Here is a 25,525-nt window from a genome sequence, read left to right as displayed (position 1 = left end):
ATTTTCCATATGAGGAGTGTGCTTGTATTTCGTGTAAATTTAGAGCCAAAATGTCCACAAATTGGACCTTTATGGAATACTTTAGGGGAACACCGGGGATAGTTGGGTGGGTGTGCAGTGGCGGCGATGGGTCCAAAACTGGTTGGGAGCAAGGTGCCAAAACGAGGGGAGAACAGTTTACCTTCCCTTGGTGGATAAGTTTTAGAACAGTGAGGGGGAAAAAGTTGCAAAAAGTGTGTGTGTGTGGGGGGAGAGGTGTTTCTTTCTCTCTCTCTCTAGAAAGAAGGAAAGAAAAAAAGAAAAAGAAAGAAGGAAGGAAAGAAATAATTCTTATCTTGAGAGAGAAAGGAGAGAGAGAGAAAGAAAGAGAGAGAGAGAGAGGAGAGAGTAGAAAGAGAGAGGAGAGAGAAAGAAAGAGAGGAAAGGAAGGAAAGAAAGAGAGAGAGAGTCTCTCTCTCTTTTTTCTTTCCTTCTTTCTCTCTCTTTTCTTTGAGAGAGAGAGAGAGAGAGCTGAGAGAGAGAGGAAGAGAGAAAGAGAGAGAGAGAGAAAGAGAATAAGAGAGAAGAGAGAGAGCTTCTCTCTCTCTCTCCTCTCTTTCTTTTTTTCTCTCTCCTTCTTTCTTTCCCCTCTCTCTCTCTCTCTCCCTCTTTCTTCTTCTTCCTCTCTCTCTTTCTCTCCTTCTTTTCCAAGAAGAGGGAAGAGAGAGAGAGAGAGAGAGAGAGAGATTTTCTCTCTTTCTTTCTTTCCTTCTTTCTTTCTCTTTCTCCTCTCTCTCTCTCTCTCTCGGGAGAAAGAAGGAAAGAAAGAAAGAAGGAAGGAAGAAAGGTCCCTAATCGCCGCCACTAAGTGTGTGGATAAATCACTGAGGAGTAGCGTAAGTAACGTGCCTTACGTTTCTGGTATCGACAACTCTCTGCCACCCCTCCACAATATATCTTAAAAGGCAGTGACGTGTCCAGGATTTTCGGGGGTGGGTAGGTGTACTTTTTTAGTAGTCGGCCCTAATTTTGCCATGTTTTCCTGCCTTTGACGTTCAGCTTTTTAGGAATACTGTAGGGGGAGTTACGATGCCTACCAATCCTCCTTGGGTGCGCCACTGTTAAAAGATACGGAAAGTACTGTTACAAAACAGGACAAAAAAAGGATTTGAGTTAACGAGAAACTTTTGATTAATCTAATTTCGTTAACAGCAAGCAGAAAAAAAGCATGGTTTGTTTTGACAGAACTATTTGGTAATTCTAATGCCGGTTGCTAAAACAACGATCATACTGGTGTATAATCATTTGTTGGTTGTCGTCTACTTAAATATTTGACCACCAGCCACGGGCGGCATGCACTCAGAGGGCCAAGGAGGCTCACTTGGCCCTACTAGCCTGATTTCGTATGTTCTCCCTTCTACTCTTCCTGTTTTTCGGTTTCTTTTTCTCTAGATTTTCACCGTCCTCCTTATGTCTTAGAAAATATTACCCTCTGTTTACTCTTTTTTATTATTTATTTTATTACTTCTCTCCACTCTTGCGTCTCGTTTTCTCCTTTAATCTCTTTCTGCACTAAGTTTCTGTTATTTCTGACTACCTTGCTCTCTCTCTCTCTCTTTCGTGTGTTTATCTCTGATTTGCTTTGCTTTTCTTCTTCCTCTCATCCCCCAACTCCATCTCGCTCTCCTTTCCGCAAGTCTGTTTATCTCCTCCATTTCCTTTCTTGTCCTTTTATTCTTTCCTTCTCTCTCTCTGTCGAATTTCCTTTCTTCTTTTTTCATTCTTTCCTCTCCTATCTCTAATTTCCTTATTTTTCCTTTTCTCTCTCTCTCTCTTGCATTTTCTTTCTTCTTCTCTCTATCTTGAATTTCCTTTCTCCATTTTATTCTTTCTCACCCTTCTCTATCCATACATAGTCTCTATTTATATCTCTCACTAAATGTCGTTATTTCGCTGGCTCATTCTCTCTCTAAAACAATTAGTATTTTAAAATGATCCGTACACACGACGCAGCACGATTTTCATGTAGGCGTCTCCCAATATAGAACACAACATTCTGATTTTGTTCCATTTCACCCCTTTAGAAATATTTCTACAGGCACACATGCCACCAGGGGTTTTGGCTACATTTTTGGTTTAAGGCGAAGAGGGACAATTACGCACCAGGCATGCATTTATTCCAATATCGTCGGAATGAGCAATGCTACTAAAAAGATCTCCGCCAGAAATGAAGAGTATGAATTTCTCCCCATGTGGCAAGTGGAAGCGGTTTCCTAAGTTGATTATTAAGCCTTATACGATTTTTGAAAAATATGATGAATTAGTATTTACAGAATCCCATGTATTCCTTATGGGACATCAACTTCAACTTCAAGTTACGGCTCATCAAATGGGAGCTTCGACTTTTCCTACTGCTACGACATAGTTCTACGTGTCCTTTTTCCGTCCATGTACTTTTCTACGTCATCGGATGTTTGATATTCCCGAGAGAACGAATAAAATAATGGTCCCATAAGCCTAGTGCATTTCTCCTTGCCTCCTACGGCCATCCTGGCAGTGTTGCCAAACTTGATGTGCATAATAGAGCTAAATTTCACCATTCATATAGCTAAAGAGGACTTTCAAGGAGCTAGATTAACGAAGGCTGCATAAAGTGCCTCCTAGGGTAATTTTAGTTGTCAGAGGGGTAGGAGTGCTGCTATTGCCGTTAGCTTTAAAGTGATGGCAATTTATTCTTTCTTAGTTTTCACCGCCTAGATTTGGCCGCATCACCCATCTCAATAATCCAATGATGCTAATATAAAATCGAAAATAAAGGGTTCCCGGATAACAAAATTGTCATCTTCATCTTAGCCACAGCGCTATATATAAAAATACATGGGGGAGGAAACAAAAGGTGGGTGACGCAGCCTATAGCTATACGAATATCACGTCACGTGCAAAATGTACACTCATGGCAAAAGTTGGTATTTTTGGGCCGGAGCCAGTGGTGGCATCATGGTGGGGCAGAGGGCGGGTGCCACAGTTCACAGTCAAACGAGTGCACGAAAGAGCCAGATTTGGCTCCAAAAGAGCAAAGTTGGCAACAGTGATCAGAAGCTGCCCCAGCGAGAAAGACCAAGGGGAAATTGTCCCTCCTCGCCTTAATTCCAACTAACAAGGGAGGTTATCTAAGTGTGCCCCTCCGATTTCCATGAAACTTAGCAGGTATATAGAGGGGATCAAAGGAAGAAATACGTGCTTTTTTGTTTCAACTAAAAAAACAGTCAAATGTCAAGATGAGGAGAAATTGAAGTGCGGATCTGACACCGAAACCACGTAAACATGACATAGGAAGAAACAGGGAGCATATGGTCCCTCTATACACCTGTCAAATTTCATGGAAATCGGAGGGGACACAGGGGTCAGATCCCCATGTCAATTTGTCCTCATCTTGACATTTGAGATGGGGTTTGCCCCCGTAAAACAGTTTTTAAGCCGAAAAAAAAACACGTATTTCTTTCTTTGGGCCCCTCTAAACACTTGCCAAGTTTAATGGAAATCGGAGGGGGATACAGGGGTCAGATCCCCATGTCAATTTGTCCTCATCTTGACATTTGAGATGGGGTTTGCCCCCGTAAAACAGTTTTTAAGCCGAAAAAAAAACACGTATTTCTTTCTTTGGGCCCCTCTAAACACTTGCCAAGTTTAATGGAAATCGGAGGGGGATACAGGGGTCAAATGCCCACTTCCATTTGTCGTCATTTTAACATTTGAAGGGAGTTGCCCCCTAAAACAGTTTCTTGGCCGAAACAAAAAAAAATGTATTTCTTCCTTTGGGCCCCTTTATACACCTGCCAAGTTTCATGGAAATCGGAAGGGGACACTTAGATAACCTCCCTTGTAAGATAGCACAGACAAAACCTAAGTACTGCGTGTATAAACAGTGTAACATTACAAATGTCAAACATTTTCCTCATTTTCCACCACCCTTGAAAAACTTACCCTTCTGCGCGTCGTTGCTCCGTCGTGGCTGCTGTGCTGTGGTCTCAGAGGTCTCCTTCTTATCATCTGGCCCCTCTCGGTAAACCTCGAAATCGCTCTCCGCATCCGACCAGGAGTAGAGCGTGCTGGAGCTCCTGTCGGGGTCGTGGTGGAGGGCAACGCAGGGGCAGGGACACGGGCAAGGGCCGCACCCCTCGCAGCACCTGGGTTCGAAGAGGGTCAGGTCGAGGCCGTCGAAATCAGACTCCGTGTCCGAGAAGGGCTCGAACTCCGCACCGGACACCGTGTCCTCCTCTTCCTCAACTTCAGGGGCGGACTCCTGCGGTTCCTCTTCGGCGGAGAAGTACTCGGACACCTCTTGGACCTCCCGCGCACCTTCCCCGACTCGAACCCGGACCCTCTGGTCAGGATTCTCGTCGTGCACTTCCAGGCTAACGTCCCTCTCCTCGCCTTCCGATTGGTCGGTCAGGTAGTCCTTCCAAGACCCGCGCACCTTTCTGGCGTCCCTTTGCGGGGAGCCCGGGATTCGAAGGGCAACCTTCTCCTTGGGACTTCCAGGTATCTCGATGACGCTACCTCCCTCGCCGTTGGTCACCGAGATGAACACTTCCGTAGACTCTTGCTGCTCATTGGTCGACATCCTAGGGTCGACCGTCTGGAAATGAACCCCGGACACCGCAGTGTACAGGCAAGACCTCCAGCGCCTGCCGAAAACAGGGGCGACGGGAAGCTTGCGTTCAATGGTCGATTCCGCTGACATCTTTGCACCACCACCTATCACCCATTGCAATGCGTTTCATCAACACCTAGCTCTACCGCACATGGAGCCGGAACCTCACAAATTCTCGTCACACAAACACAAACACCACAGCACCGATCCAGCAAGGATCCGTGAGACACCTCACTCCATCACACCCTTTTAATTTTAAATGCGGGCGCGCGATTTTCGATAAATTTGCCGACGTCCGACCCGCACTCGCACGGACAGCGACTCGGCGAGCACTGTTCAAGAAGCATCCACAACACGCTGCACAGGACGACCCGCCACCTGTTCGGGAAACCAGCCGAGCAGAGCCGAAGACGGACGATCGGGAAATTGCCCGTCGGCTCGCATTCCGAACATCATCATGGCAATTGCTGAACTGAACTTCCTACACACACGACGGACAAGGATTCTTTTGTGAATAATGGAGGATTACGCTCCTTTGTCCTTTCTCTTTCTCGGTCAGCAGTTTGGAAATATGACGTTTGCAAATGTAATAATCCCCTATGGACAGTACAAGACACAACGCGATGAGGTTGTCTCTCTATTTTTTTAAAGTTCGATAAAATAGCATAAATTGAATAATTTTGCGGCTCGATGTAATTACTCCATGTCAATATATATACAGACTCAAAATGGATTTAGAAAGTAAAATGTTTTGTCAAAGCTATGGTCCGCTTTATGTTCAAGACAGGCTAAGAGAGACTTGATGCATAGTTTGCCTCCACTGGGAATTTAATCTGGTACCTACTGATTGTAAGGTGACAAGCAGTAAGATTTTTAACCCTTTCAGAGGCAGCTCTTCATAATTGTTGTTTGACATTACTCGTATTGTGTTTTCTGTATATGGTATCTAATGAAACATGGCAATTTTGAACCAAAAAAAGTTGAGACTCAGTTTTGGCAGAAGCGGATGTTATGCATGTGTAACCACAGCCCCAATAAGGGTGACCACAGGGGGATTCATTGGAAGGGACAAAATTTTATAGTTTAACTACCAATTCTATGTACCTTCACAGAAAAATGGGGGGGGGGGGGGCGTTTCGTTCGATTGGCTTATTGATTTTTAGTTATAGTTATTATGCACAGTTTTTCTACGTACCTGTGGGCGATCACGGGGAGGGGTTCAAATGAAACACCACCTCATGTCTTTAGAATCGGTTTGGATGGAAGGGGGCGCGTGGTATTCGCATTAATACAAGGTTAGTCACGTAGAGAAATTGTTATGAATAAAGTTCACTACACTAACAATGGCAGTGAGCCTGAGCAGTATTGTTACGTGTTTTATTTTAGGAAACACGAAATTGAGCCGTGCTTTTTCATTCTTTAGTCTTTTAACTTAGGCTTTCGATTGTTGGCATCTCTGTATTATATTGTTCGGCAAAATTTTCTCTGACCAAATTAATTTGAGTAAATGATTCAGCATAAAGGCTATGGGAATGTTGTACCTTTTTTGGGGGGTGAGCACCCCTGGCCCCAATAAATAAGATATATATATATATATATATATATATATATATATATCAAGAAAGGAAAAAACATTGTTAGGATAGAATTACGTTTACATTATTTAAACTAGCGACAAAAGCTACTAAGCAGAAACTGTACGTCTACCTTTAAACTTTGTCGTATTAATATTTTGTTATACTTTACTGTGGAGAAAAGACAAATCGAATGATAATATGGATAGAGTTATGTTTGTTCTAGTTTTATTTGTGTTTTGCACATTTTAGGGAACTTTCAGACCGAAGCCACAAACGACGTGATGTATGTTGTCTTGGAACGAACCAAAAAACAGCAACATTTCACATCCTAGCGGCACGAGAAGCCTACGTTCGATTGGTGAAATCCTCATGTCGCTTGTTACTTATGTGTAAATCTCTCTTACATTTTATGCATTCGAATAAACAATGTAATAATAAAGCTTTCGCCTTCGATCCAATTAGAGGCGATCGATACATTTTCGATCCATGTAATGTAATATGTGACCTACTGTTGAACACGTGTCCCTGGTTTATAATATGTTCATGCCTCTGTAATAGGAGAATCTATAGATTCTCCATTGAAAATAAATAGAAAATTTTAACGAATATTAGGTCCACGTCATATTGGTAAGTTGTTAGTCTTCGCATCGTAACAGTTGGAAAACAGACGATTGTAAACACGAATCTATGCTAAACGTATGTCTTAATATGCTACAAAATTATCCTACTTTCGCGACGAACACAATATACTGATTAACAAAACTTTTTACCGACACTCGTAAACATGTAAAGGCGTATACAACCTAAATTAATTTTTCTAGCATTCTAATATCTGGCCCTCAAAAGCAGTGGCTTGCCTAGTATTATCGAAAGGGGATGGGGGGGGACGATGTATATTTTCTACAGCATTCATTTTGCCATCTTTTCCTGCGAATGCTGGGCCAAAAGGGGGGTGGGTGGTTATGACCTACACCGTTCCCCCTTTGGGCACGCCACTTCCCAAAAGACTTCATTACAGTCATCCTTCTCTCTGTCCACGTCGACATTCCCTAGTACTACGCATGTTCCTCCGTGTTCTTGCTTGTGCAGAATCCCAATGAAGCCACGAAAGGAGGACGCATGGGGCAAGGACAAGTCTTGCAGACTCACCGTCCGTTAGACACATTCCACCCGTCCTCCCCAAACACAACGGCTTCTGCTGCGTAAGTGTCACTTCACACTTACCGCGACGTTCCCTTTCCGGAACTGAAGGTCGGCAATGAATGTTGCGTCATCAAGGTACCAAAAACCATCATTACCTCAACAAAGATGTATTGGGCAGTGCGGTACACACACGGGATTCAGCATCTTGTGGGTGACGTCAGTGTGCACTCCTCAGTTCATCAAGGCCAGAGCCATCAGCACCTTCTGATGACCAAGGAACGGCACTAGAGTTTGCGTCAACTATACTCCATCTGCTGCAAGACGAAGTCAATGCAAACAAAACTACGTGACTTCTGAAAAATAGTTCTCGCATCATTTTGCCCATGAAAGTATTAGTCGTAGGTGTACGGCTAATTATATAAGGTTCCACAATATCTATATAGCAACTTCATTGAATGATGTGGCTTCATTACAATGCACTACACTGCTCCATAAAACGTAAGGAAGACCAAGAGAACAGAAGGAAACAAACACAAAAAGAGATTTCACCAGGATATATGAACACCAATAAGGTACAGATGCAACATGCAACGAAAATGACCAGCAACATTGCATAATGGTATACAGGGTGTCCACAAATCAGAAAAGTAAGAGATGGAACTGGAGTATGAGAGCGTGCAGACCGTCAATCCGGTGTGTGACCACCTCCAACAGACAAACACGCACGCCATCTGGCCTCCATTCTCTGGATCAGATTGGTAATCAACGCTGGAGGGATACGAGGCGACTCCTGTAAGAGGGCGTTCCTCAGGTCAGGGTCACGCTGCGCAAGTCGTCGCCCAAGAGCATCCCAAACATGCTCGATTGGATTCAGGTCTGGCGAGCATGCAGGCCACTCAATACGGTGCGGTCGAGCATTGTCATCCATAAACAGAAACACCGTTGCTTAGGTTTTGTATTTGTTCCATTGGTGTTCCTTAAGTTTTGTGGAGCACTGCATATTCCCAGCACAGGTGCCACTGGAATAGCCAACATGTTTCCTCACAAACCACATGAAGTTGTTAAAATTGACTTCTTCCTTGGAGCGGACAGAAAATGGGAAAGAGCACGGAGGAGCCAATAGTGATCAAGCCCTGTTGTCAATTGAAGGGCTTGGGGCTAAAACATGGTAAGTGGCATTTCGGTCATTATTGAGTTTCTTAAGCAGAAAGGTTACTACAGGCTATACTGTAGATAAATTGCTTTTGTGTTGTGTTTACCAGTTTCAGGCAGCATGTATGTGTGAGTGTTCTACTGGCTTCCTGGAAAGGTTGTATTGGTTTCCGAGCATATTCACAGATGGCGTGGAAGTCAAGTTTTGAAAGCAACTAAAGTGTATCATACAGGCCGCGTGCATAATAACTACACACACCATCAAAATAGCTACGACCTACAGCAAGAAAATGCAAAATTCGGTCTGGCATTAAAGTGTTAATAAGCTGTTACTCTTGATTAGAAAGTCATTAATCTTGTATCTATGTTTCAAAAGGTGATTGTATAAATTCCGAGGTGGTGTGGTGTACTTGCCTGGTTTACATTCAAAAGCCATGTAGCAGAAATAGGAACACAAAGGAAACCAACGTATAGGGGGACTACACGTAATGTTCAGAAACCTCCAACTGACACTAGCTACGAGGATATCACTCTAAAATAATGATAAGACCAGCCATACTATATGCCATACCAGCGTGGCATCACGCAGCCAGGACGACAATAGGAAAACTTCAAGTCATCCAAAACAAGGCGACAAGGATAATAAGTGGCCATGACAGATACACAACAAATGTCCAAATACAGGAAGGCCTGGAGATAGATCCAATAGAAGAGGTCACCAGACGATAGCAACGCCGCAGTCAACTCAATTGGTACAACGGCCATCTTTAAATTAACGCATCGAATCCCTCAACCACAGTGAGCCCTAACAATTAGAAGAAGACCAAAACCTCGAGCGACAGTATCAGAGGAAAAGAAATCAAGACAAAAAACGCCAATAGAATCATTCCAATAGGAGTCAAGGAAACGGCACTCCCATATCAACAAACCAGGAAAAATCAGTCAGTCAGTTTCCCTGAATGGTCAGAATGATTCAAACACGTGTGAAACGGAACGAGAGCACAATGATTTGACTGCCCACAGACCACAAAACTCAACGATCCAGATTGGAGATTTACAGTGTAATTCGGGACAACAATCGACAAAGTGAGAGGTGAGGGAAAGGGAAGGGGGGGTATTACAAGAGTTTCTGTGGGAATAGGACCTCATTTTAAACAACAACAAAAAAGGAGTATCATCCGGAAACATTACGATACCCACATGAGAACAGACTCACGTTTAATGGCATCTGCAGAGAGCATTCCATCCTTTCACCGCCTCGAATAAAAACAAAAAGGAATCTGGAGATCGGCGATTCCCCCAGAGCCTGTTGCAAGCAGGACCCACCCAATTCTAGTCCTGCATCTTAGTTTTCTTTCGTCCGACCAAAATACCTTGCTTGTCAGGTCAGACCAGTTACCGCCTTGGGCACGTCACGAAATCTAAAAGCAAGCAGCTGCCGTCCGAAAATGTAGAAGGGTTTTGCCTCCAAGGCACATCGTGGGGGAAAGATAGCTTCATATGACGAAGAAATGCTGCATTGCACCCAAGACATAGTATAGCGTAAGGATTGTTCAGGGTGGCCAATCTAGGACCGTGAAAATTCAAATATAATTCTCGGGTTTCCAAGTAGGACTTTCAAAAAATTCAATGGTAGAAGCACATGTTTTTTTTATTTCAACCTTACGTATTACAGCCTCTCACCACCCACACACATTCCCACACAATATATAGCAATATGAAGGGTCTGTGTGATTCCAATGTATCCAAAGATTGTAATTCAACTCAATTAAACTGTATATGTTTTTGAATAACACTGTTAAGCCTTGTTTCCATGTTAATAAAATATTAGTATGTCGACCTAAGCAAAATTCATAGTATAAAAATATACACTAAAAACGAAACGTTTCCACCCTGTAACGGGGACTTCTTCAGACAATAAATTTCCCATTTTTATTTTATTTTTAAATTTATTGTGAATATTCGTCTGAAGAAGGCCCCGTTACAGGGTGGAAATGTTACGTTTTTAGTGTATATTTTTATACTATAAATTTTGCCTCGGTCAGCATTTTAATGTTTTATGTTTTTGAAATATTTGATTTAAGTCGCGGATTTTACTTTTGCAATTTCACATACTCAGATTCGAAATACATCTACAAACACAAGCCTCAAATGTTACGGAATATACTAATCTACGAAAAATTGTTAATTGTATAAGAATTTCAAACTCAAATTTAACTACATCAAGATATCTTATTTTGCAATAATCTTCCGTCTGTCCGATAGATTGTTCTGGAAAGGGTACTAAAAAATTAAACGGACTGGGATAATTCTGTTCTATTTTCCACGCATCCCTCTTTGCCTTCCTCGATAAAAATAAAAGCTAAACTGTAAAAAAAAACTTGCCTCGGGGAATTTATAAATAAGTTATGTATAAATTCAATGAGATTTGGGTTAATAAAATTTGTAATTGTTCACGCCTACGGAGAAAGAAGAAAATTTGTAGCTCATGTGATGTCATATTTTGTAATCAATGAGATGCATAGTGCTTACGGCCACCTAAAATTGACTGCCAAGTGGAAAGACATTACGGAAACTGTTATTTATCGAAAGATACTGGAGTTTCACTCTGTAACAAAACATAAGTAAGTGCTGTATGCATTAATTCTCCTTGAATCTGACCCTACAGTTACATATTCTACAATAAATTGTGATGTGAAACGTAATTAATAGTTGACAAAATTGTCTCTTAAATATGTACACGTTGCTGAGCTTTTTTGAGTTTATAAATTTGATACAAATTTTAATTTGAACATTTAATGTACTTAAAAATATGTTGAATATGTTCAAATAAAATAAACATCTTAGGAGAATTCTTTAATTGCTTGGATACTCGATTATTATTAATATTACATATTCTTTGATAGTACATATTTAGCTACATATACATTTGATAATACATATTTTATCAATTATCGTTATGTACATATTTTGTACTTTGATATTACATAAAAATCCGGAGTCTGGTTATTAGCATTTAGCAATATTATTAAATTCATTATCAGTATACAAACTGACAATTCACGAAAGCTATAGCTACCAACAAAAATGTACAAAGTATCCCGAACAAGGCAGCAAAAATAATCTCTGGCGCAGATCGATACGTGCCTAACATTCAAATAAGGGACGCATTAGACCAAGAAACGCTATTTGAATACATGCAAAGAGAAAGGTTGAAATTCTGGGCACAACCACCTCACCATAATGAGACCAGAAATACCATAGGCGAAAGAGATCCAAGTAGACGCATTCACAAAATGCCTAGACTTAATTAAGAAACAAATCTAATATGCCAGTTTATTAATGTAATACAATCAAAAGGAAAATCAAACATGGAAAACATTTGGATGAGTGGACTGTCTAGTCTACCGAATCAAAACATTTTAATTACTGCTAATTAAAAGTTTACTACATAAAACTCCTCATGCTGGGAGTACATTAAATTGTTTCTATGTTTCTATTACCGGGTCCCGGGTTCGATTTCCGATTCACATAGTACTTCGGATTCCACTTCTAAACTGTAGGCTCAATCCCGATTAGCCTTACTGTGCATAAAGTGGACTTATAATATCAGATCAATCAGTCAATCAAAGAATCGCGTAAAAGGTAAAGAAAAAAGGTAAAGTTCCCTGTGCTCATTTGTAGAACCGTGCCATGAAGGTACATTAAGGGTATGGTGGGGTTGGGCCCGGCACATTCTCGATCTCGGCCATTTTGAAGGTGATGTCATCAGCATAACGCTCCGATCGTCTTTTCCACCCAGGGTTGCCGCCAGGTATCCACTAATTTGAGGCTGGATGAGCTCCAGAGCCGCCTTAAGCATGACGCCCACTGAGACGCGGCGATACACGGATATATCCTGCAACAGAACTTCTGTTGTCTGCTTCTATTGAAATCAAATGGTGTAACGCCCACTACAAGGAAAAGCGCGGAACGGTAGCTGGAATTTCCGTGGAGGTTAACTTAAGGGTTATCGCCCACTAAGACGCGTTTACGGCGTCTCAACGGGCGTCAGGTTTTATGCGGGGACAAGGCCGGAAATTTTAAGATCTTTAACCAACCACCCCGCCAGTGGCGTGTCCAGAATTTTCGAAAGGGAGGGGTTATGTATACTTTATCTTGGTAGTCAGCGCTCATTTTGTCATATTTTCCTACCTTTGACGTTCCTTTTTCTCATGAATGCTGGGCGAAAAATGGGGGGGGGGGGTTACAACCCCAATCACCCCCCCCCACTGCACCCCGGGAATAGGCTAGACGCACTGCCAACTAGGCCTTCGTGGGTTTTTTCTTCCTTGAATCGCGTAATAATGCAAATATTTAAAGAAAAGGTTGACAACAATGCAATGAACACAACGCAAATAGTTATTTGCATGGTAACAACAAATACCCTACGATGCAGTGAGGAATGTACAACTTCTGCAGCCTGATTTGAATCCTGTTATCTGCCTGCAAGTAAAGTACTTGGTGTAGACTTAGTGAGCACCGCTGTTCTTAAATTGTATTTTGTAGTTGTGCACGTAGTATTGAATGATTAATACATATTACAAAGCAGATAACAAGAGAGCATTTTACAGGGGCAGGCTGTTCTCATTGGTATGGGATGCCGGTTTACGAATTCCATTCCTTGCCTCACCCGGAGGAAATGTACTAACTAACTTGGACAGCCGGATCTGAACTAGTAAGTATTGTGTCCGAGGAAACAAATCGATTTGAGATCAGAATGAAAATTAGGGGCGGTTCTTGTTTGAGGTTTGGGACTATTCATCTAATCCACGGCAGAAGACGCAGTGCAGAGATGGTCCTCCTGACCCAAGTTCATATTAACTTCTCGATACCCTCTTTTACTCATCCTTCATCTAGTATAGAGACCCCACAAGCGTGAATTTATATACGAGGAGCAAGGAGATATCGTGTCTGCATTGTAATAATTACTAATCATTCAACAGTGTTTATTGTACGTTGCATAAAGGGTGGTAACGGAGTCTTGAGCTTTCTTTTACAAACTGTTTCGACATTTACATCGTAAACAACGTCTAATTCTCAGTTAGGCCTACTGGTGTCCAAGGAGGAAGTGTAAAGTACATTGAATTACAAGAAAAGTGGCCAAAGTTACATAACATTCTAACATTCTTCGGAAAGCAGCCTTTTTTCTTCGTTTCTAAATGAGACTTTCAAGTCTGCATAAACATAGAGGATGTGAGGAAGAAATTAAATTTCGTTCACTTTAAGTGACAACTACGGAAGGTTACCTGCGAAACAAATCGAGAAACCAGAAATGCACAATGAAGACGCCTTAAACATAGGCAATCAAGGTATTTTTCGCCATCAATACGCATTTAGAATGCTTTCGTAGGCATTATTGGAATGTTTTCCTTACCTTTGACCAATAATAGATAAATCTTCAAACAGGACCAATAAGAGTTCATTTACACCGCTTGTGTCAAAAGATATACTAATAAATCGGCCGTCATTTTGAAAACGTTCGCCATTGATGACCAACACAGTATTTTAAATGCCTCCAATTTTTAGAATGATATTAAGACTGATATTAAACTACATTTGAAGTTTCATGCTTTTATCACTATAATGCACATTTTTGAACATATCCGCCGTACTGCAAAGTCAGCCTATACAGAGCAGATTTAGTGTATCTGGCAGAAGTATTTAAGTGTCTTTTTGCAGTGCACAATGTCCGGATCTTATTGACAGGTATATTAATAGCACAATAGTGGTTCTCAGACAGTGCCTTTTAAAAATATATATAATAATATGCGTATATTTGAAAAACTACTCAAGTTTCGCTCATTCGTATACAATTCCTGTTAAGTTAATCCTCCATCATATGATTCCTGATCAGGTACAGTCAGCCTCTGCAGAGCAGATTTAATGTACCTCGCAAAAATATAGAATTATACCCTTTGCTAATATTCACACTAATCGATACTGTTCCGCATTTCCCAAGCAATTAAAGTCAGGAACCTACCATAGAAACTATACATTTCTTCTTATTTGTGTTCCCCTTTTCACAAAAACTAAAGAGTTCTTATTATACATAACTAAGAAAAATATACTATTCACATGTTAGAAAACTTTATTGTTATTTCTTTTTGAAATTTAGAAAAACTACTCAGAAAACATATTAAAATACACTGCCATCTTCCGTGAAAAACATTTCCTACTTCGATTTGATGTTTATTCCTGAGAAATTTTTTAGAATGGGAAATGAAACGTTGTCAAAACATGCGTACATCTCTACACTGTCATTTGTTGTTAGGTTTATAATTAATTCATCAGTTAAATTCACTTAGCAAACTTTTATGTATTTCAGGATATTTATCGCATAAAATGCGAAAATATTACGTACCCCATGGGTCTGATGCGCGTGAGTGATTACAAATGTCAAGCAGAGATGGCAGTACAAAGTGTGTAGATAGAAGATTACTGTAATATACATGAATGATAGTGTAAACAAGCACCAAAGTGAATTGAGAAGATGAATAATAATATAATACGGTATAGGATAGTAAAGAAAAGATATAAGGATAACAAATTAATAAAAATACTTGTGAAATGAAACATGTACTGATATGTAAATAGAAAAGAAATTTAAAGAAGTGAAATTACCGATATAAATTTGTGTCTCAACAAATGTGAATACTTTAGAATTTAGACTCTATACTGCAACTCGTGATATTTTTACTATGAAAAATATTATGTTTTCCATGTATTGATTATGCTGCGTAACAATTTTCATTGTGGTAAAACCTAGGGCTCCCTATCAAACAATTACCCGAAGTGGAGTGTCTTTTAATCACAACATTTTACTTTATTTAAAGATTTTTCTACTTTCTGAGTAGGTAAGAGTGGTAATATAGTCATTTTCTGTTAGGATTGTCCATCTTCTCTCCAACAATACCTAATCATCAAAATACTCCATATAGTTTCCGAGATATGACATGTTTTGTGTCACATGGTGTGTACATACGTTCGTCCACTCAATATCTGAAAATTTTCAAAAATTCGTAACTTTAATACTGTATTTGTTGAACAAGTATAATAATACATATCTGACATATTGGATCAAGCATTTATCAGTAAAAAAAATATGAAGCAATCCATGACTATGAAGCAGCTTTATGTCTTTCAATTGGGTGATTTCACATGGAATGTAGTGCCTCTCAAAATAATAATAATATATATTTGATAAATTACTCGTGTTTAGCTCATTCGTATAGAATTCCTGTTAAGTATATCCTCCATAATATACAGTACAGTCAGCTTACGCGGAGCAGATTTAGTGTATCTAGCAAAAATATTTAAGTGTCTGTTTGCAGTGCACAACGTCCGGATCTTATTATGACAGGTATATTAATAGCACAATAGTGGTTCTTAGACAGTGCCTCTTTAAAAATATATATATATACTCTCACCGGGACCTTTAGTACATGACCTCTGTTTGGCACTTAATCCGGAGACCGAAGTCCCCTTCCTAGGTGCCGGGCCCAGCTAACGGTTTTGATTCCAGGGTACGTGTGACCGGATCGGTTTTTACCCCCGACGAATAGCCGACTCGTGCATCAAGTGACGTTGAATAATAATAATAATAATCAATAATAATAATAATGACGTAGATAGTAATAATGATTGATGTTAGCCCGCAGAAGTGCTTTGCTGACTTAACGTTGAACTAAAATATAAATACCAACAGTTATGAGGATTAGTATACTATTTGTATAAACGCAAATCATAGTCAAACCTAGATAACAAAAATGTATATTATATAACACACAAAAATAGACACATTACACAACCCCTCACTATCATTCAAGCATTCACACACTCTCTCATGCCGCAGGGGAATAATTACATTAACATAAATACATTGGCCCTTTTTTAGACACCATGCAATATTTAGTTTTTCTTATGAATATTAAACTGCGCCCGAAGACGTTAATTTGCTTAGAATTAAAGATACTAAACTTTCATCTGCGTGTGCTCAATACATTCTGCCAACGGGCATGACACGTAAACTTTTTATTCTTGCAATTTATTTAGACATTTAAATAATTGTGGTAGAATTATCACTAATGCGCCTTGGAACTTCAATAACATTAGGCTTAGATATCAACTGCAAGACACACATGTTTACAGACTGGAAAGTGAAGACACTTATGTATGAATATATATTAAAAATAGCACGAAGTTAACTTACTTCCTCCCTTAGCAAACTTGAGAGGTGATCTCTGCAAGAGATACACGATTTATGCCGTTTTAAACAAATATTTACCGAGTAAAGCATATAAGGTGACATAAATAAACATTATTACTCAACAGTTCGGCGCAGAGCGTGGAAAAACAACAGTATGCTGTGAATATATCTTCCGAATTAGCAATTGTCGTGAAATTTAGATGATGCTGGCGAGAAATAATTATAATCAATACCTTTGCGACTTTTAATTTTTAAATACTGGTATCTTTTCGTCCGACGGCCGATCTTTGGAGGCTTGGGTAGATGATCACTCACACATATAAAAAATTAACAGTAGTATACTATACCATCTCGACGTTCTAGACGTTCCAGCGACGTTTACCGTAGTCCTCTAAACGGCGGCGGGACGTCGATCCGCGGTCCTCTTTGCAACACTAACACTTCCCCACGCTACTTCTTTGTAGCGGCACTTCGCAATCTTCTTGGACACACCTTCCTTCTAAGCTTCAACATCACGGCGATCATCTTGTCGGCCTCGTAATGGAGTGATTAATTGCTTCGCATCGTCTCTCTCTCTCTCTTTCTGGGGGGACGGCGAAAACGGCCGAAGTTTCTTTACCGGGGGTACTCGTGGATTCTCGCTGCTAATCTCACGCGGGACGTCGGCGTCGTCTCAAGACGCAGTAGGCGTCGCTTCATTATCTCAATCTTCTCTTCTAGACGGTAGATCTAAGTGTGGGCTGGTGTCGCTTCATCTTCCAGTTTCTCTCTCTCTCTCTCTCTCTCTCTCTCTCTTTCTCTCTCCGTAGAATTCTCGTCGGGCGTCGGCGTCTCGACTGGCGGCTTTCGGCGGTATCATTTCATGGCTTCTAATCGGGCTGTGGGCGTCGTTTGTGGCTTTTGTGGCATTTGTAGCGCTTGTGGCGGCGTTTTAGTGGTGTGGCGTCGCGACGCTGAGCGATGATCTGCTGCGTTGTCGGCTTCATGCAGGCTAGGAAGACCCAAGGCCCTCCTTCTCTCGTGATTAGCCCGCCATTGTGGTATTAATGTTCCTCGTCACAAAACGAATAACGCGAATCCAGCGCACAGGTCACTAATTAACACTGCGTATTCGTACAACTAGTCACTGTCACTCACTCACGCAGGATAAAATACACGGCGCGGTAGAAAAAGACAAAGTCCCGAATCTTTACTCCGACTGTCGCAGAGGTGTTGTCGGTTCGAAAACTGGCGGTAGACTGTAGTTGTTTGTTCGTTCTGCCACTATATAAAGACTGCAGCTTGAAACTTCGAATACAACGGACTGACTTTTAGGCGCGGGAATCTGAAGTTACGACGTTGGTGGAAAAGCGTCCATTTTTTGCCTGGTCCAGCTTCTTGGGGCACACGTGTTGCGTTAGAATGGGGTGAAAAGAATAGTTCTATCCTCATCCGGTACGTAACATGTTCCTTCAGTAATTTGCCTCCCAAGTTGACTTTCCGTCGCCAAATGCACAAAAGTCGCTCAAAAACAGTGAAAGATTTATCACAGCACATTGTTGGTTCCGAGCTCCTACGACCGAAAGGGGGAAAAGTCGACAAAAGCAGAGAAACACAAAAGGTTCAGAAACGTGGTGTTTTTCTACCGAAGCTTCAAGCGGATACGAAGTTACAGAAAAATATAAAATAACGAAAACCTAGGGGAAAAAAAGTAGGTGACAAAAGCTGATTGTCATAATACTATATGAAAAACTACTCAAGTTTAGCTCATTCCTATAGAATTCCTGTTAAGTTAATCCTCCATAATATGATTCCTGATCAGGTACAGTCAGCCTCTGCAGAGCAGATTTAATGTACCCGGCAAAAATATAGAATTATATCCTTAGCGAATGTTCACACTAACCGTTACTGTTCCGCATTTCCCAAGGAATTAAAGTCAGGAACCTACCATAGAAACTATATATTTCTTCTTATTTGTGTTCCCCTTTTCACAAAAACTAAAGAGTTCTTATTATACATAGCTAAGAAAAATATCCTATTCACATGTTAAAAATATGTATTGTCATTTCTTTTTTAAATTTAGAAAAAGTATCGAGAAAATATATTAAAATACACTGCCATCTTCCGTGAAACAATTTACAGTACTTCGATTTGATGTTTATTCCTGCGACTTTCTTTATAATTGGGAAATGTAACGTTAAAATATGCGTACATCTCTTCACTGTCATTTGTTGTTAGGTTTATAATAATTAATACATCAGTTAAATTTACTTAGCAAACTTTTATGTATTTCAGGATATTTATCGCATAAAAATCGCGTGAACATCGGTTATCGAATTCGGAGCTTGTTGGTTTCAAGGCAATAACGGTGCAATAACGGGAAAATGCTGTTTTCATTATCCATATTTTTTACATATAGGCCTATTAGGTTTTACCACATATTTTACATATTTTAGTTATTTTTACATATAATGTTCATATTTTGAAACGTTTTCCGGCATATTTTCCTTTTCTCATGCTAATACTACATTTTCTTTTCTTGTATTAAATACCAAAGGTGTACCGTTCGTCTGTGATTTGTTCGTTTTGTACGGTTTCATTTTTAAACTTGGCAATAGACAACGCATCTGTCATTCTAACATTCTTGTCAACAATAGATAATGCAAGTTTAAGGTTTCGGGATGAAATCTATAGCATATTTTAAATATGTCCCCATTATTTCATGCGATATCAAACACAGTTTCGGTCAATATAAATCTGTCTTTAGGGTCAATAGGAGATTCATGATTCAGCTCTCAAAAGCAATTTTGGTAATAAATTTAATTTCGTGTTTGGAATTTGCAAGCCTAAAATATTTTATTCAGATAGGTGAGCAGTTTGCTTTATGAAAATTGCCGTTTTTGACAATTGCAAGTCCATATTTAATTCCATATTTTGATTTAAGTAACTAAATACATATATTTACATATCTTACACTTTATTTGTACATATAAATCTGTTCCTTGCACGTAACTTATTCTTAAACACGTTATTAAGTTGATATCCAGTTGGTAAGCATGTATGTAATAGTTTCAAACTCATACCAAACGCTAGATTTTACAGAAGCATACCTTGCTCTCTGTCTTGTCCTTAAAAACGGATCATCCGTGTACGTTAGGAATGAAACAACAGAAATGAAGCAAGCCTTGTTCAAGCTCTAGAGAGAGCAGATCACACCAGGAAGTCAGTTTTCTGTTGTTAGGTTTTAACGCCTTCCTTCTTCTAACGACACCTTTCAGTCTATGAAATCTCCCGGATCACTGGTTAGATTGTAACATTTCGGGCGCGCGTGTTGCAAGTGATGTTATTGGCTAATTCCGTGTGGCAAGATGAATAACACGTCCGCTATTCCAGTTGTTCAGATTGACGAACACTTCTGCCACGCACTATTGCATCAAAACTTCACCTTAAAAAGTAAATTTTGTAGGAGGTACAAGGCGTGCGTGTATCTTCTTATACTCTACTATGTAGAGTAGAAGCGAGTATCCACGTTTAAATTCTTCGATTTAACTTGCATGTAACTATCACTTTTCCAAGTGTTTGAAGTTAGAAGTTTGGTGAACTTAGTCTTAGGCCTACTTTACACTCAGACAGCATAATCGGAACTGGTAAAGTAAGATCCAAACCTCACTGCAATGTGGATCCGTCTGTAAGGATCCGCCCTGGATCGTACTTGGTTCGATGGGTCTATTGAGCCTCGGCTTCACGCTCAGTATCGCTTCGGGGCTTGAGTCTCCTCGGCTCAAGGTTCGGGTTATTTCGGCTGCTTCAATCCACGATATAAGGTCCCTCGTAATTCTAGGTCAAAGGTTCTCAATGTACTTATAGATCTTGACCAAGATTCTATAAGCAATCAACAATCCTTTTTCCCACTAGGTTCTGTCGATATTCAGTTAAGTATCCAACTTCCTTTTCTCTTTTCAGCCTCTGACCAGAGAACTGAAAATTAATCCGTGACCACAGAATAAGAAAAGGTGTTCCCTGACCAGGGACACAAACGTTGACTACTAACAGTCTATCGACCGATCCCGAATTCTGGTATATCCTACGACAATCACAATCCTCTCAATTATATCTCCTGACCAGGAGCATAGAACCGAGAGAACATAAGCCTTCTGACCAGAAGAGCTAAGTAATTGTCCTAACGATAATCCAGAATAAACTAATTCCTAGTAGCGACGTGGAAGTAAGCGCAGAAATACGGGTGTGAAAAGAAAAGACGGTAATACGAGTTCCGTATTTATCTGGAGTTCGAATACAAAAGGCCACGGGCCAGTTACCAGTTAGTTACCAGTTACCAGTTACGAGTCTTGGCTTGCTTTGCGCAATATGATGTGGAGTACCAGCGTCTGTGGACACCTTGCCTCCTCTTTGAATTGTTTTTGAAATGGCGTGCGATGTTTTCGGTGTTGAATTCCACTCCTGCAGCTGTCGCTTGGGGTGGGAAAGTGAGGGTGGCAGTGGCGGTTAGGCTGTGGTCACTTTTCACTTGTCGTGGCTGGTCGGCTCAGGGTCTTGGTAGACGATGAGTGTGTCTGTGTGGGTTGGCGGTACCAATGGCTCGTGCCGTTGGATTTGGGTTTTCCTGGAGTTTGGCCCAGAACGTGGCGGTTGTCCGCTGGATCACGTCATCTAAGGGTGGAATGTCGAGGTCTTCGTGGAGTTGGACGTTTGTTGTATACCGTCCGTGTCCGCTGATGATACGTAGGACCCTGTTCTGTATGACTTGGAGTCTGCGGAGGGTCGTCTTGGGTAGGTGTTGCCAGGCAGGGCAGGCGTAGAGCAGAGCTGGTCGGATGATTGCCTTGTACAGTTGAAGTCTGGTTTCCAGCCGCAGTCCTGGCGATCGTAGCATCGGGTAAAGTGCTCCCACGCGTTTGTTTCCTTGGTTGACGATTTTGGCTATGTGGTCTCTGAGATAGAGCCCTCTGTCTAGTAGCATGCCGAGATATGTTGTGGTTTGTTTGTGGGAAACAGGTTGTCCTTGTAGTCTGAGATGGTATTCGCGCGGACGGCGTCTACGAGAGAACACGATGGCGGTGCTCTTGTCGGGATTCACTCGCACTCTCCATTGTTTTGCCCAGTGATCGTATTGTTGCATTTGTTCTTGCATTCTGATGTAGGAAACACGAATATCCTTGGCTGCCGCAAAGTATGCGGTGTCGTCTGCGAAAGTGGCTGGGAGGCAACCAAAGGCTGTTGGTACATCCGCTGTAAACAGGGCGTACAGCAGCGGGGAGAGGGAGGATCCTTGGGGTACTCCAGCCGTGGTTGTTCGAATGGTGGAGATGGCTCCTTGAAACACTGCGAAGAAGGTGCGTTGATGTAGGTAACTGTCCAGCAAGCGTACGTAACAGTCAGGTATTCCAAGTCTGTGTAGCTTGTATATGAGTCCTTCGAGCCAAACCTTGTCGAAGGCCTTCTGTATGTCGAGGAATATGGCTAGTATGTGGTGTTTCCAGTTGAAGCGTACCGAGAGATGGTCGACCACCCTCACCAGCTGGGTGGTCGTGCTGTGGTGTTGCCTGAAACCAAATGGGTGGTCTGGGAGTAGATCAAAGTGTTGTACGTGGTCTTGTAATCGGTACAGGAGGAGGCGCTCGAAGACCTTGCTGACGTGAGACAGTAAGCTTATTGGCCGATAGTTCTGTGGGTGTAGCGGGCTTTTCCCCTTCTTCAGGATTGAACATACTCTGGCGGTTTTCCAAGCTCTCGGGTAGTAGCCAGTGAGAAGAATGGCGTTATATATTTGGGTTAGGACAATCAGGAGTTTCCTTGGGGCTTGCTTCAAGGCTTCTGTCGGTATTTTGTCCGGGCCTGGCGCTTTATTGTTTGGCAGCCGTCGTATGACTGTGTGAATCGCTCGGGGAGTAATTAGGTGTGGTATGTCTGCATGCGGCTGCTCTCTGAATGTGTCCAGGAAGTTGTCCACCGTTGCTATTTGTTCCTCGTCGCATGGTTCTGTATTGGGAGAAAACTGTTCTTCAAGGTTGTTAGCGATAGCGTCAACTTGTTCTTGTGGTTGAAATAGAAGATTGCCCTGTGGGTCGTGGAGAACTGGCGTCGTTGAGCTGGCGGTGTGTCCGCGGAAATTTCTTGCGAGCTTCCAGAATTCGTTATTTGGCTTGTCCGAGCTCTTCAGTTTTTCGTCCCAAAGGTGTTCCCTTGATCTTTGAAGGTGTCCTCTCACTCGACGTTTCAAGTTCTGGAGGAGCTGCCTGTATTGTGGATGTCGTGTCTGTTGATATTTGCGTCTGATCCATCGCTTTAGGTGCAACAGGATGTGTAGCTTGAGGTCCGTTGTGTTTGGTTGCTCTTGACGGTTTTGTTTGGTGGTACTATTTCGAATTGCTGAAGTGATCTTGGCACCAATTTCCTCAACGGCCGTGTCGATATCTTCCGGGGTTGCAACGTGGAGAGGCAGCTGGATTGCTTCGTGAAGAGTTGTTTTGTACTGCTGCCAATTTGTCAGCGGTCGTGTTGGTGCGGTCGTGAGATGCGTCAGTAGTCTATGGGCGACAACACATATAACCGGCTCATGGTCCGAGTCGAGATCGGCGACGACATACGGCGCTACGGTGAAGTTGATTCCTTTGTGTAGTGTGATGTCTAAGACATCCGGCCTAGCTCCATTTTTGGGGTAGTGTGTCGGATCCTTTGGTGCTGTTACCGCAAGGTTTATAAATGGTATGTGGTTGAACAGCTGTACTCCGTTTCGATTGGTGACCCTAGAATTCCACTCTGGATGTTTGGAGTTCAAATCTCCAGCTATCAGTACTCTGGTGCCTAATGACTGTAGTGTTTGAAGGTCTTGAAGCTCTACCCTCGTTTCCGGTCTTTTGTATGCTGCAACAAGGACCAGCGGTTCAGTTGGTGTGATGATTTTGATGGCCAAGGCTTCAATGGTCTGCAGTTGTGGGATGGTGATTGTCTCTGTGGGAAAATCTCTCTTTATTGCTATCATTAGGCCGCCTTTTGGGGTAGGTCTGTCTTGCCTGTGTATGAGTTACCAGTTACCAGTTACCAGTTACCAGTTACGAGTCTTGGCTTGCTTTGCGCAATATGATGTGGAGTACCAGCGTCTGTGGACACCTTGCCTCCTCTTTGAATTGTTTTTGAAATGGCGTGCGATGTTTTCGGTGTTGAATTCCACTCCTGCAGCTGTCGCTTGGGGTGGGAAAGTGAGGGTGGCATTGGCGGTTAGGCTGTGGTCACTTTTCACTTGTCCTGGCTGGTCGGCTCAGGGTCTTGGTAGACGATGAGTGTGTCTGTGTGGGTTGGCGGTACCAATGGCTCGTGCCGTTGGATTTGGGTTTTCCTGGAGTTTGGCCCAGAACGTGGCGGTTGTCCGCTGGATCACGTCATCTAAGGGTGGAATGTCGAGGTCTTCGTGGAGTTGGACGTTTGTTGTATACCGTCCGTGTCCGCTGATGATACGTAGGACCCTGTTCTGTTTGACTTGGAGTCTGCGGAGGGTCGTCTTGGGTAGGTGTTGCCAGGCAGGGCAGGCGTAGAGCAGAGCTGGTCGGATGATTGCCTTGTACAGTTGAAGTCTGGTTTCCAGCCGCAGTCCTGGCGATCGTAGCATCGGGTAAAGTGCTCCCAAGTAGATGTTGACCCCGCCAGTGGCTGTTTGTGCCCTCGGGCGTTTAATATTCGCAATTCATTTGCACGTATTTATAACTAATTTGCACGTACTTAGAACTAATTCGCATGTACTTAGAATTCATTAGCAAGTACTTAGAGTACTTTACATTTATGTATTTGCATGTTTATAACTTTTTATGAATATATATTTATTTATTTTATGAAAAATATGTATATAGAAGGTAATTAGAGGTACTAAACGCTATGCATATGTTTTTATATTCATTACTGCAAAGTATGTAATGTATAAAATGTTAATATTAATGTTTATAATATTGAAAATAAGTTTTCTATGGTTTATGAACCGCTATGAACGGTGGTAATGGCTGTAGGTACAGGTCCAATTACGATTGGGGACAGTCCTGGTATTCGAACCCGCGATATGTAATATTATTAATTAGTACTATGCAGTAATTTCATCATGTTATGAAACACGGTGGTGCAACACGCTAGACAGAATACTGTCTCAGAATTTCGACTCCGCTCTGATGCCAGACAGAGAGAATGAATTAATATTCCACGCAGGTAGAGAAGAAAGGAATTTTGGGGAAGAGCGGTCAAGGTCAAATGACGTCAGAACGTCAGAACAAAGGAAGAAGCTGATTCACCAATCAGAGAACGCGTCGGTAGATTTTCAGAACCGGTTTTTTCAAGGTTAACCAGTACGCAAGAACAGGGGAAAGCTATGCAATACTGTAGGGCAGGGGAGGTATTCAACCAGACAACAAAGGATGTCTGGAAATACGCAGCAAGGGTTAAATCTCTGAAGCTATGCGGTTTCCGCCGCCAATTAATATTCCGCTCAGGTTTGCCTCCAAGGCACAGGACGCTTTAGCGCAGGTTTTTTTTATCTGTACTATGAAGAAGGGAGAGCTATTAGGGACGGGGCCTACAGTTTTCACCATTTGCTTTTATCACGGGGTAACGAACCTATGACCCTTTGATTATTGATTTAGGTAGTAAATGTATGTTACTGTGTGCTATTTAACTTAATTTTGAGTTTATTTTTTACCAAACTTTGACTTTATGTCAAACATTTTCACAGCTTATTCTTATTTTTACCAAAATAACACTATTTGTACTATTCAAGCAACATTTTTTATTAAA

General features: G+C 41.6%; 1 protein-coding gene across 3 annotated transcripts in view; it reads right to left on the bottom strand.

Annotated features, from left to right (window-relative positions):
* Window positions 1-25,525, bottom strand: part of raskol (Ras GTPase-activating protein raskol) — a 648,601-nt gene that overhangs the window by 412,036 nt on the left and 211,040 nt on the right. For 2 of the 3 annotated variants that reach the window (XM_083126626.1, XM_083126627.1), the window contains exon 1: window positions 3,964-4,954. The exons of the other annotated variant lie outside the window; for it this stretch is intronic. In XM_083126626.1, coding sequence (XP_082982752.1) covers window positions 3,964-4,723 — 760 coding nt within the window. In that variant the 5' untranslated portion in view covers window positions 4,724-4,954. Of the gene's footprint in view, window positions 1-3,963; window positions 4,955-25,525 lie in introns of those variants that run through there. 3 annotated transcript variants of the gene reach the window in all.

This window comes from Lepisma saccharinum, chromosome 8 (assembly GCF_977018435.1).
Source record: "Lepisma saccharinum chromosome 8, izLepSacc3.1, whole genome shotgun sequence".
Taxonomy (NCBI): domain Eukaryota; kingdom Metazoa; phylum Arthropoda; class Insecta; order Zygentoma; family Lepismatidae; genus Lepisma; species Lepisma saccharinum.
This window is presented reverse-complemented; position numbering and strand designations above follow the sequence as displayed.